The following is a 13,432-nucleotide window of genomic DNA, read 5'->3' on the forward strand; positions in this document are numbered from 1 at the left end:
GTCATAACCCAAGTGCCTAACTTTATCCATACCCACGCTGTGCAACTACACCTTTTTAACCTTGCGTGCCCTTCCACTATGTCAAGGTGTGTCCCCAGGATGTGGAAGCAGCCTGCTATTTACCATGCCCTGATGCATGACATGTCCTTGGTGGGCGTCCTCTGGAGGGTTGGGACCCGGAGGTCGACCCTGTTGTGTCCGCTGAGCTTGAGATATGCGGGTCTCTGGATTGGGAAGGGAAGGTGGGGGGGGGGGTGTTCGGGTCTCTGGATTGGGGGGGGGGGTAGTTAGATGGACAGGGTATTCCTAGGGTCTCTTCAGTGGAAGGCCCAAGGCTGTACACCAGCGGATCCTCCTGCCTTTGGGTGCTTGTAGACCCTTGGGTCACTCCATAGGAGAGAGGGGCAGTTGGAGTGAGATCCTGAAGCCCCTTCATCCTTTGATGCTGGCACTTGTGGATGCCCACCAATGTCTGCACGATGTAGTTGATGCCCTCAACCATGGAGCTCATGGACTGAGAAGGCTGCAATAGGCTTTGGGACTCCTCCATTCAGCCTTGCAGTAGCGGGAGTGTCACTGACACCAATTCCTGGTATTCCCGGCTCTACCTTTGCACCTCAAGCAGCTGAGGGACGAATGGCACCTAGCTGGGAAATAGCTGAGTTCTGGGATCCGGAAGACCTCCGACGTCCGATCCCTGGTGGGACCTTCCTGCCTCCGCCTGATGTTTATCAGCAGCAACGTGGTGCCCTCAAATGTTGATCCAGAAGCCTGCCCCCACCGATGTGTGTGTCTCTGCGCTTGTGGAGGATGTGGGTGACAACTGAGACGCATCATCTGTGTCCTCCTCCAACATCTCCTCTGAACTTGTGTCATGGCTTGGTACGGGATCCCTGCTGGTGGACGGGCCAGGCTGCTTGGGTGATTTTCCTGCAAAGAAAGGGACATAGTCTTAGTACATGGTAAGGGCAACGGTCTGAGTTGGGCAGCTGGATGAAAGTGCAGTGGTTCCTCACTTTTCTCTCTTAGGCCCACCTCACTCTCCACAAGGCCCACTCCTGCTTCACCCCTCTGAGCTCCAGAGCCTTCCCCTCAAAAGAAGTAAAGCTCCGCCATGTCACCGCCCACTCACTCATGGCGGTTGTGAGCGAGTTTATCCTGCAGGGTAACAAAAGGTGATGATGAGAGCTGGCCGCCTGCCGGGCAAGATGGCAATGATACCTGGCATGTGTGGGCATTGTGTTAAGCAGGGATGAGTTGTGAAGAAGATAGTACGAGGGAAGATGAGGAAATTTGGGGGGGGTCGGATGGTGGAACCCTGCTTGGTGTCAGCATTTAAAGCGGCATGGTAGCACAGTGCTGAGAACTGTTGCTTCACAGCGCCAGGGTGCCAGGTTCGATTCCCAGCTTGGGTCACTGTCTATGCGGAGTCTGCACGTTCCTCCCGTGTCTGCGTGGGTTTCCTCCTTGTTCTACGGTTTCCTCCCACAAGTCCTGAAAGATGTGCTGTTAGGTAATTTGGACATTCTGAATTCTCTCTCCGTGTACCCAAACAGGTGCCAGAATGTGGCGGCTAGGGACTTTGCACAGTAACCTCATTGCAGTGTTAATGTAAGCCTACTTGTGACAATAATGATTATTATTTCATTTGGGGTCAAAGTGCATGGGGAGGAGTGACTGAAGGCGGGAGTGGTGAAGGAAAGCGAGACACACTTCCCCAGGCAGAACGGGAGGCCATTAATTTTTCTGCGACATTGCGCCCCTGTCCTCTTGTAAAGGGTGCTGCCAGTCAACGGTGCGACTTGCTGGAGGGTCCCCTGCCAGCCTGCAGGTAGATTGTCGGCCTTCTCTCCTCAGCGGCATCAAGCTGGTGGGTCAGGGGTCCGTCCATGAAGCAGGGAGCAGGCCTTTTCATTGCCATCTTCCTGGCTTGACTGTCAACGAGTGATTTGGAGCTGTTTAAATGCAGCGCCCCTTTGATAAAACTGCTCAGATAACCCCCGAGTTGGACAAATCAGATGGTTCACACCATAGGCGTGGCGTTTTTCCAATGAGGGACATTTTTACTTTCAAAGTGCCTAAAAATTGCAGTCCGGGTCGTGTGACGGGGCCAGCGGAATTCACACCAGCTTTCCGCTGAAAGTGGCGCTTCGCCTAATTTGGAGGAAATTTCACTCACAGTACTTAAATGCCACTGTGTAATTCACCTACATACTATTAATACATGCAATTGTGGAGAAGATACACTCAATAAACGGTTGATGAAGCTCCATTTAGTGGATTTCTACAACTTTAGATCTAGTAGAAACATTGCAACAGCTTTCACAATTGTTTGCCTATGTATTTCAATGGGTAACATTTTAGGAGTTGAATATGTTATTAGTTCATACAACTTTGATTATGCAAGCAGACGGAAAAGTAAATACTTAATTAATTTTATGTATGTATGCTATGAAAGTTCAAAACATCTGTCCAAATTGCTGTGTCGTTTATCAAATATCCCCTATGATGCAAATTAATGAGGCTAATCCTAGTGACATTTCCATCCTAACAGATCTAGGTTAGTAATGTCCTTTAAACTTTAAATAGATCAGCGCAGCAAGGGCCAGAGGCCCAGAGCACTGGAGAGAGTGAGCCTGGTGGGGAGCAGCTGATTGGAGCGCGGGAAAACTTTAAATAGTGCAGTCAGCGAACCTTCGCTGATCCCAGAGGCAAAGCCCCTGCGGTAACGTCAGGATTCAGAGTTGTAAACAACTGTAAAAAATCAAAACTAAATGTTCTTTATCTGAAAGCATTAAGCATTTGCAACAAGGTAGAAGAGTTGATAGCACAGATGGCAACATATGAGTATGATGTATTAGCTATTACTGAAACGTGGTTACAGGGTGACCAGGATTGGGTGCTCAACATTCCAGGGTATACAATGTTCCAAAAGAAAGGGACAAAGGGGAAAGGAGGTGGGGTAGCGTTGTTAATCAAGGAAGGTTTCAGAGCAATGCTGAGTCGGGATATAAAGGCAGTAGATAGTGATCGTTTGGGTTGGTTTCATGAATAGCAGGGGAATGAAGACAAGGTTGGAAGTCATCTGGAGACCCCCCAAAATGTGTCCTCTCAAGAGGTCAGAGCATAAATGGGGAAAAATCAGGGAATGTTTGAAGGGAATTGCAATTATCATGGGAGATTTTAATCTCCATATTGATTGGGAAAAACCAAACCAACAAGGATAGCGTAGAAGAAGAATTTGAGGAGTGCATCAGGGATTGGTTTTTAGAGCAGTATGTTGTGGAACCTATCCGGGAGCGGGCTATCTTAGATTTGGTTTTGTGTACTGACAAAGGAATAATAAGGGACCTTGTAGTTAAAGATCTCTTGGGGATAGTGACCACAGTATGATAGAATTGCAGATACAGTTTGAGGACGAATGCCATAGGTCCAGAATCAGCATCTTCAATGTAAATAAGGGCAATTATAATGATGTGAGGGAGGAGTTGTCTAGGGTGAACAGGTCAGTAGATGAGCAGTGGCAGATATTCAAACAGCTGGTCCGTAATGCTCAGCAGGAGTTTTTTCCAATCAAAATTAGGGATTTCATGAGAAAGTGGCAAAATCTATGTTTAACAAAGGAGGTCAAGGATAACATTAAATTGAAAAGTAGGATATACAAAGTAGCAAGGGATAGTGATCGACCAGAGACGTGGAATCATAGAATCCCTACAGTGCAGAAGGACGCCATTCAGCCCTCATCGAATTTGCACTGACCCTCTGAAAGGACTCCCTATCTAGGCCAATCCCCATTCTGCCCCTTTAACCCAGTAACCCCACCTAACCTTTTTGGGGGCACTTAAGGGACAATTTAGCATGGCTAATCCACCTAACCTGTACATCTTTGGACTGTGGAAGGAAATCAGAGCACCTGAGGGAAACCCACACAGACACAGGGAGAACATACAAAGTCCACACAGTACCCCAAGGCCGGGATTGAACCAGTAGTGCTAACCACTGTGCCACCGCACCACCCCAGGAATGGGAAATTTTTAGGATCCAGCAGCAAAAGACTAAAAAGCTGTAGAAAATGGACTTTGAGAGGAAACTTGCATGCAGTATAAAAACAAACAGTAAGTGTTTTTGTGGGTATATAAATCAGAAGCGGGTGGCTCAGGTACATGTGAACAAGTGTGCTGAATTAATAATAATAAACAAAGAATTGGCGTATATGTTAAATACATTTTTTGCATTAATCTTCACCATGGAAAACATTGCAAATATCTCTAAGCTATCAGATGGGCTAATTTCAAATAACATTGTAGAATTTACAAAAATCCTAAACCCAAGGGATAGAGTATTAGAGAAGCTCAAGCAGCTAAAGGTGGACAAGTCGGCAGGACCCGATAAACTGCACTCTAGGGTTTTAATAGAAGTGGCTACAGAGATAGTAGACCAATTGGTTGAAATTTTTTGTAACTCGCTAAATTCCGGAAGGTACAGAAGATTGGAAAACAGCCAATATGACTCCCTTGTTGAAAAAGGGAGGAAGGCTGATGGCAGGGAACTGTAGGCCAGTTAGCTTAACATCTATTTTTGGCAAGATACTGGAGTCAATAATCAAAGAGGAAATAGCTAATCAATTAGGAAATCTGAGTATAAGCAAACCTAGTCCACATGGCTTCATGAAAGGTAAATCATGTTTGACGAATTTGCTCAAATACTTTGAGGATGTGACCGGGAAAGTAGATATAAGGGAGCCTGTAGATGTACTGTATTTAGATTTCCAAAAGGCATTTGACAAGGTGACGCATAAGAGGCTGGTATTTAAAGTAAAAGCCCATGGAATTGGAGGAAGTGTGTTAGCATGGATTGAAAACTGGCTGTCACATAGAAAACAGAGAGCCGGAGTAAATGGGTCGTTTTCAGAGTGGAAAGATGTAACTAGACGAGTACCGTAGGGATCAGTACTTGGCCCGCAATTGTTCATTAGTTGAATGACCTGGAGGAAGGAACAGAATGTAAAGTTTCCAAATTTGCAGATGATACAAAAATAGGTGGAAGAGCATGTTGTCACGAGGATATTGTGATTCTGCAACGAGACATAGATAGATTGAATGACAGGGCGAAAACGTGGCAAATGGAGTTTAATGTCGGGAAGTGTGAGGTCATGCACTTCAGTAGGAGGAATCAAAAGACAGCTTATTATCTAAAGGGTGAGAGACTGCAGGTGAATGAAGATCAGAGGGATCTCGGTGTTCCAGTGTATGAATCACAAAAAGCTAGCAGGCAGATGCAAGGAGGAGTTAAGAAAGCAAACAACATTTAGGCCTTTATTGTAATGGGATTAGAGTTTTAAAATGGCATTGTTGCAATTGTACAGGGTGTTGGCTAGGTCTCACCTGGAAAACTGCATGCTGATTTGGTCGCCTTATCTAAAAAAGGATATAGTAACATTGGAGGCAGTCCAAAGGAGACTCACCAGGCTAATTCCTAGGGTGAGAGCATTATCCTATCAAGAGAGACTAAATAATCTGGATCTGTATTCCATGGAGTTTAGAAGAGTGAGTGGTGACCTCCTGAGGGGGCTTGACAGGTTAGATGGTGAGATGTTTTCATTAGTGAGGGAGTCTCGAACAGGGAAACATAACTACAAGGTAAAGGGCTGATCATTTAAAACTGAGATGCGCAGAAATTTCTTCTCACAGAGGGTGGTGAATCTCTGGACCTCTCTTCCCAGAGTTTGGTGAAGGCTGGATCGTTAGAAGTACTTACAGTGGAGGTGGATAAATATTTGATAGATCGAGGAATAGAGGGCTATGAGGAAAAGGAGTTGGTGCCGGCATAAATTAGCCAGAATCATATTAAATGGCTCGACAGATTTGAAGGGCCTGGTGGCATACTCCTGCTTCTATTTCTTGTGTGTTCCTCTAGTCTTCTGGCCAAGTTTCTTATTATGCATTTCACTGTGATTTTTAAATATATCGTTTTGAGAGAGTCAGATTGGGTTAAGACAAGAGTGGTCCAGCTCTTGAATTGCAGTGCAGTTAATTGTAACTTAAAAAAAGGTTTTGATTTTATTGATAACCCTCCAGTGATTTTCTTCAGGCAGTGATGTAACTCTTGAGAAAAGAGCCTTTGCTAAACTCGCTGTAATTATGCTTATTGCTACCTTACTGTGTTGCAGCTAATTTGGTTCTTCACCGGACAGTGGAGCGAATCCATGTAGGAAGGAAATACGGTGACATTCCTAGAGGAATTTTTGTTGTCCGAGGAGAAAACGTGGTGCTTCTGGGAGAAATAGTACGTCTTTAATAACTGATTTTCAACTTCATTCTTTTTGAACTGTTATCAATAACTGCATCACCAGAAAGTTGGAGAATAACTTTAGATGAAAATTCAGCATTGCACAATTTAATTAATTGTCAATTAGACCACTTATTTCCAACTCTGTAACAGTGCCAAACTTCCCCATAAGTTAATCTTCTGCTGGTTCCCCCATTCATGCTTTATTACCTCTGGTCTCAACAATTCAAACACACTTCTGGCTGGTCTTCTCACATTTGATCTTCCACAAACTTGAGGTCATCCAAAACTCTACTGCCCATATCTTAGCTCACAGCTATGCCTCGGCCCCGTATCACCCCTGTGTTCACTGACCTACAATTGATCCAGGCCAAGCAACGTCTTGATTTTAAAATTCTCATCCTTGTTTTCAAACACCTCCATGGCCTCAATCCTCTCTATCTGCAATCTCCTCCACCCACACAATACTCCAAGATGCCTTCACTTCTCTAATTGTGGCCTCTCGTGCATCCCCAATGTTAAATGTTCCACCACTAGTGGTTGTGTCTTCAATTGCCCAAGCTCCAAGTTTGAGAATACTTCTGCTTCTCCACCTCGCTTCTCTTCTTTAGGACACTCCTTAAAACCTTTGACCAAGCTTTTCATCAACCGACCTAATGTCTCCTTATGTGGCTCAGAGTCATTCACTGTTTTACAATGCTCCTGTGGAATATCTTGGGATGTTTCATTATGTTAAAGATGCTGGATAAAATTACATTGTTGGGGTTGTTATGAGATTGAGATCTGACATATTTTCCCTCTAGTTTACTGAGCAATGTAATTGCCTCACTGTGTTTAAATCCCTTACTGTATTTGCTTTCCTTAAATGGCTGATGTTTTCACAGGATCTGGAAAGGGAGACTGATACTCCCTTACAGAAAGTGTCTATTGAGGAGATCCTGGAAGCTCAACGAGTTCAACAGCATGAAAAACAAGAAGCCGAAAAGGCAAAAAGTGAAGCTTTGAAAGAGCGAGGATTATCTATCCCCCGTACAGATACTCTTGATGAATACTAAAACAAGAGGTCACTTAAAGAGTACAATACCAGACTTTGGCACACCTTTTTCTTTAAGTGACTGGAATTACTAAGTTTCCTGACTGAAATGGGAGAAATTGTATCGATAAGATGAATGAACCGCCAACGTAAAAAAAAAGTTTTTAAAACCATTTTACAATGGTGATGATGGACTAGCTGTGCTTTTTTACAAGGCAGTGCACAAAGCATTAGAAAGAATGCATTGAGTTAATTTACGGGTTCTTGGAGTTCACCCTATTGGCCTGAAAATGTAACAATAAAAGACCTTTGCCACAATGAAGCTTTAGTCGCACATGATGGGTTTTCCATTCAGCAAAAGGATGCGCCCTTCCAATCAATGCATTGTTTGTAGGTAGGTTTTTCTTACATAGATTAACTTTCTGCGTATTTGCCAAAAATAAAAATATCATTTTTTAATAAATTATACAGTTTCAACTCATCCCTTTGCTAATTGTGGGACCTTGTGCATCAATTAGCTATCTTCTTGGAATCAAAAATAATGATGACAACACTTCAAAAATAAAGATTTAGTGGCCTCGATGTGCCCGACTTGATGTTGGGAGGTGGCAGTTGAATCTGGCAAGAGGCCTCGCACGAGATTTGCGACGCCTGAAACGCCTCGCGTGATTTAACAAAATTGCGCAAGACATCACGATCTGGATCTCAACCTCACTGGATGATCTATTAGACTAAATTAAATATACGTTTGTGGGATTCTCCCAGCACCCGGGACCTAATGCCCGCACCTGGGAAACCTCGCCAGGGTGCTGTTTAATCCTGGTTTCTCCAGTCATTGTGTCACCTGTGGGGTCTCCAGACCATCAGAGACCACCCCCTATGGCCGGGAACAGGCTAGGCTGGCACCCTGGAACTCCCCCTGGCACCCGTATACTTTGGCACTGCCAACTGGGCACCCTGGCAGAGCTCAGTGGCACTGCCTTGGTGATGGTGCCAGGTTGGCACTGCCAGGGATTGGACCCGGAGGTCCTTATGAGGTGAATTAGGCTCCCCGAGGTTTGGGGTGGTGTGGGGGGTGAGCGGAGGTTGAAAATGGGGAGGGGATCAGGGCAGCCAGACAAAATGGCACCCTGATCTGGGAGGATCTTTCCAGCAGGAAATGACTCAAGTGCAGCCTGGGACCTGAGAAACTCCCCGTGGCCAAAATAAACGTCACAGTGCTGTAGAGTAGTGGGGTGTTTGTCGGTGCTGCAGCCGCCGAGAAACAGCCAGCTAAAAGTGCCTAAATTCAGGCATAGATTTTTTTTCTAGTTGAATTGCGTCCCTTGATTGTGAAGTGCTTTACAATATTTAGAAAGTTATGAAAAGTGACGGAAAAAAAAATTCTTGATAAACTAATGTATAGTAATCTCATTATAACATCTGCTGATGTACACTCATCAAGACCTATTTTAACTGTTCCTGGCTACTTGCATAAGAGAAATACTGTATTCATATATTCCTTGACATACAAAGGTTGTATTACTTCCACTAGTCTTTCTTGTGGGTAATTTTCTGAGGATGGGTAGTTTATTATTTGTCCTATTTTTCATTTACTGCATTAGTTGCAAACAATAATCATTAAATTAATTTTATGGAACCGATCCAATATTACTTTGTTATATCTTAGTTGAGCATTTACATTGCTTTACAAAGTTTTAGTAGTGACCTATTGGTGAAGAAACACCTTCCGTACAGTTGGCATTCCGTACATCATTCATGGAGCAAAATATATTGTGTACTAGGGATGGGCTAGTCTAGCCAGTCTAGTGCCACATCCCATAAATGATTTTTTTTTAACTGCTCCAGGAGCAGCACCAGACATACCTCAACATAAACCTTAAAATTAGATGCCAACATTGAACTTACTTAAGAAGTATTTGTTTGGTCTATCTTTGGACGAAGCGTAGAAACAGGTGTGTAAAAGATAGGACCATCCAGTTCATATGTCAAGGTACCTATACGCTCGAGTTACACTATCATAAGGGCAGCACGGTAGCGCAGTGGTTAGCACAGTTGCTTTACCGCTCCAGGGTCCCAGGTTTGATTTCCGGCTTGGGTCACTGTCTGTGTGGAGTCTGCACCTTCTTCCCGTGTCTGCGTGTGTTTCCTCCAGGTGCTCCGGTTTCCTCCCACAGACAAAGATGTGCGGGTTAGGTTGATTGGCCATGCTAAATTTCCCTTAGTATCCAAAAAGGTTAAGTGGAGTTACTGGGTTACTGGGATAGGGTGGAGACGTGAGCTTGACTAGGGTACTCTTTCCAAGGGCTGGTGCAGATATGCCGAACGGCCTCCTTCTGCACTGCAATTCTATGAATAAAGATAGATACAGGCAGTGTAAGCAGATCAGAGCTCAAAGATCTCAACATAGCTACACATTCAATTCAAGACAGCAACAAAGATTCAAAACTTGTACAAAGATCACAGAACCTCTACTAAGTATGTCAACGACTGTGCTTTCAAAGCAGACACTCAAGAGGACTTCAAACTCCTTGTTGACTTCTTTTCCCAAGGCTCAGAATGCCTAGGCTTTATTTTAAGTCTGCAAAAGACAGAGACCATGTACTAACCTTCCCCTGGCCACAAGACCCCCATAATCATAACCAACAGTATGCCCCTCAATGCATTTCAGAAATGTTGCTGCCTTGAGAGTATCCTTTCCAACAACACTATGTTGGTGATGGAATCGCCCATCACTTGGCAAACGCAATCTCAACATTCGGCAGGCTCACCCCCAGGGCGCATCCCCAGCCTTTGGGGAGAGCATGGAGTTTGTCTCAAAACAAAGATCAAAACCTAACAGACAGTGGTTCATAGACCATAGAATGTACAGTGCAGAAGGAGGCCATGCAGCCCATAAAGTCTGCACCGGCCCTCAGAAAGAGCACCCTACTAAAGCTCACGCCTCCACCCTATCCCTGTAACCCAGAAACCCCATCTAACCTGCACATCTATGGACTGTGGGAGGAAACCGGAGCATCCGGAGGTAACTCACGGGGAGAAAGTGCACACTCCACTCAGACAGTTACCCGAGGCCTGAATTGAACCCAGGTCCCTGTAATTGTGAGGCAGCAGTGCTAACCACTCTGCCACAGTGCTGCCCCGGCACCATTCTATGGATGTGAGACATGGACAATCTATCAGTATCACGTAAAGCAGATGCATTGCACCTTCACTGCTTAAGGCTTATTTGCAACATCAAGTGACAGGACAAAATCCCTAAGACTGAAGTTCTTGCGAGGTGCTGGGTTCCTGCTATCGAGAGAATGCTCGTCAGAGCTCAGCTTCACCGGGTTGGCCATGTGGTTCGCATGGAGGATTCTCACACACCAAATGCAGTATTTCACAGCCAGCTGATCATGGGAACCCACCCTAGAGGACATCCCCAAATTGGATACAATGACATTCTAAAAGCCAAGTCAGTCAGTAAGATCCAAATGGAGAAGTTGCTGTCACCAAAGAATTTCAACATTTGAAGAGAACAAAGTCAGGTCCCTACAGGATAAGCAAGCACAATGGAAAATCAATACCTTCATCCATCCCTCCAACAGTGACTTCACATGTAGTACTTTCAATTGGATCTGCAGATTGAGATTTGGTTTAACATCATATGAGACGACACCAACCTAGACTATGAACAACTTGTCTTCTTGCTGAACACTCATGCGTTAAAGTGCTAGGAGAATCCATCAAGCCGATTAGAGCTTGAGTAAGAAAGACAGGAAGCACAGCACTGCCAACACAAAGGAGAGTGGGAATGATACAATTTGAGCTAGAATGAGATACAGTGACAGTATGGGGCGAAAGAAAAGAAGCTAGTCCAGATGAATGTGTCAAGGAAGAAAAAGAATAATGTAAATGGCAGAGAAATATACATCAGCAACAAGTCTTGGGCAGCAAAACTCTTGGGCTACCACTTTATAAGTCTTAGGGTGGCACAGTAGCACAGTGGCTAGCACTGTTGCTTCACAGCACCAACCACTCAGGTTGGATTCCTGGCTTGGGTCACTGTCCGTGCGGAGTCTGCACATTTTCTCCGCGTCTGAGTGGGTTTCCTCCAGGTGCTCCAGTTTCCTCCCACAAGCCCCAAAAGGCGTGCTTGTTAGGTGAATTGGACATTCTGAATACTCCCTCTGTGTATCCGAACAGATGCCAAAATGTAGCGACTCGGGGCTTTTTACAGTAACTTCATTGCAGTGTTAATGTAAGCTCACTTGTGACAAAGATTTTTTACTTTTTTATTCCAAATTTCAAAGTTGCAATGTTATTTATAGTCTTAATCTGACACTTAAATTGCTACCCTCACCACAAAATAGAAATGGCCATCCAACTCATAATGTAATGAAGCAGTCCGTGTAGCATGTCCTGATTGTGGAACAGGAGCATCACAGATCATATAACTTAGTATGTGAGGATGCAGGCAGACATTTAAGAAAGTGAAGAAGTGATTTTGACCCTGCTTACCTGACAGAAACTGTCAATGAACAGAGGAAGTTGGAAACCTGAATTCCTGCCTGTGTTTAAAGTGAATGCAGTGAAAGCTTTCATTGAAGTTAAGCTTAGAAAAGCTGGATCACAGTGTTAAGTAAGATCATGCATGACTGTTAGAACAGAAGAACAAACTAAATAGGGGCAGGAGTAGACCAAACGCCCTTAAGGCTGCTGCATGATTCAGTACAATCACGGCTGATCTTCAGCTCAACTCCACTTTCTGTCCCACCCTGATTCCTTGAGAGATCAAAAATCTCTCTATTCCAGCCTTAAATATATTCAACAATTGGAAGATCCACGGCCTTCTGGGAAAGAGAATTCCAACTATTTACAATCCTTTGCGTGAAGAAATTTCTCCTCAATAACCAATTGTCCTAAATAACCAATCCCTTATTCTGAGACAAGCTCTCAGTATCTACAATGTCAAGTCCGTTTAGAACCTTGTATGTTACAATGAAATTAGCTCTTATACTTTTAAGCTCCATCAAGCATTGGCCCTATTCAGCCTCTCATCATAGGGCAACCCTCTCAACCTGAATTTAGTGATCTTTCTCTCTCTACCACATCCAATTCAAGTGTGTCATTCCTTAAATATGGAGACCAAAGTTGCAGACAATATTCCAGATGTGGTCTCACCAAAACCCTGTACAAGTGTAGCAAGACTTCCTGAATCTTGACTCCAATCTCCTTGTAATAAAGGTCAGCTTTCCATTTGAAATCCTTTGCCATTCTAATTGCTGGCTGTACCTGCATGCTAACTTTCTGTGTGCCTTGTACAAAGGACACACAAGTCTCTCCAACCTTTAAAATAAATATTATCTAGTCTTTATACCAAAGTGAATAATCTGACACTTGCCCACATTGTACTCCATCTGCTACCTTGTTGCCCATTCATTTAGCCTGTCGATACCCCTTTGCAGCCTCTTTGTGTCCTCACAACTGTCAGCTAACTTTGTATTGTCTTAAGTCATTGATTTAGGTTGTAAATAGCTGAGGGCCCAGCACTGGTCCATGCAGGCCTTCACTAGTCACAATCTAGAATGGAGTATATTAGACTGAGTGCACAATCTTCCCAAAAGGAACAAAGTTCCTGAGTGAGCGGGTTTAACCATCCGTTTCCCGTCACTCGCAATGCCGAGAAGCACAAGGCTATTCAAAGCGACTCACTTTAAATAAGGGGCCTAAGTGGAGAACGTGCGTTCGAGGCGCACATAGCCCTGTTTTTTACAATGGAGAGCTCCACTCGGTAGAACTCCCGATTCTAGCGAGAAATCTGGACGCCATTGTTAAATTATTGGAAACTCAAGCCGGCTCTGATGGCATTATCCAGATTGCAATGTTTAGACACATTGGGTGCACTCCAACTGCCACCTTGTGCCCGAAAAGCAACTCGCCGCGTCGTAGTGTGGCCGATCCACCCGGTTCGCCACGCCTCATGAGATCCAATGCAATCATAGAATCATGGGGCCAATTCTCCAAAAATGGGGCTATGTCCCATTAAGGAAGTCCAGAGTGAGTCTCCTACCTGCAGGAGGCTAGCAGGGCCCCGGAGTTCTTCTCACATCTCTGGCTGCGGATACG

At 44.5% G+C, this 13,432-nt stretch overlaps 1 protein-coding gene across 3 annotated transcripts in view; it reads left to right on the top strand.

Moving 5' to 3' along the window:
• The window catches only part of lsm1 (LSM1, U6 small nuclear RNA associated), a 42,146-nt gene extending 33,184 nt beyond the window's left edge, over positions 1 to 8,962 (top strand). For all 3 annotated transcript variants that reach the window (XM_038821216.1, XM_038821215.1, XM_038821214.1), the window contains 2 exons: positions 6,170 to 6,285; positions 7,173 to 8,962. In XM_038821216.1, coding sequence (XP_038677144.1) covers positions 6,170 to 6,285; positions 7,173 to 7,343 — 287 coding nt within the window. In that variant the 3' untranslated portion in view covers positions 7,344 to 8,962. The remainder of the gene's footprint in view (positions 1 to 6,169; positions 6,286 to 7,172) is intronic.
• The last annotated feature ends 4,470 nt before the right edge of the window (positions 8,963 to 13,432 follow it).

The sequence above is a fragment of the Scyliorhinus canicula genome, chromosome 16 (genome assembly GCF_902713615.1).
Source record: "Scyliorhinus canicula chromosome 16, sScyCan1.1, whole genome shotgun sequence".
NCBI classification, from domain to species: Eukaryota; Metazoa; Chordata; class Chondrichthyes; order Carcharhiniformes; family Scyliorhinidae; genus Scyliorhinus; species Scyliorhinus canicula.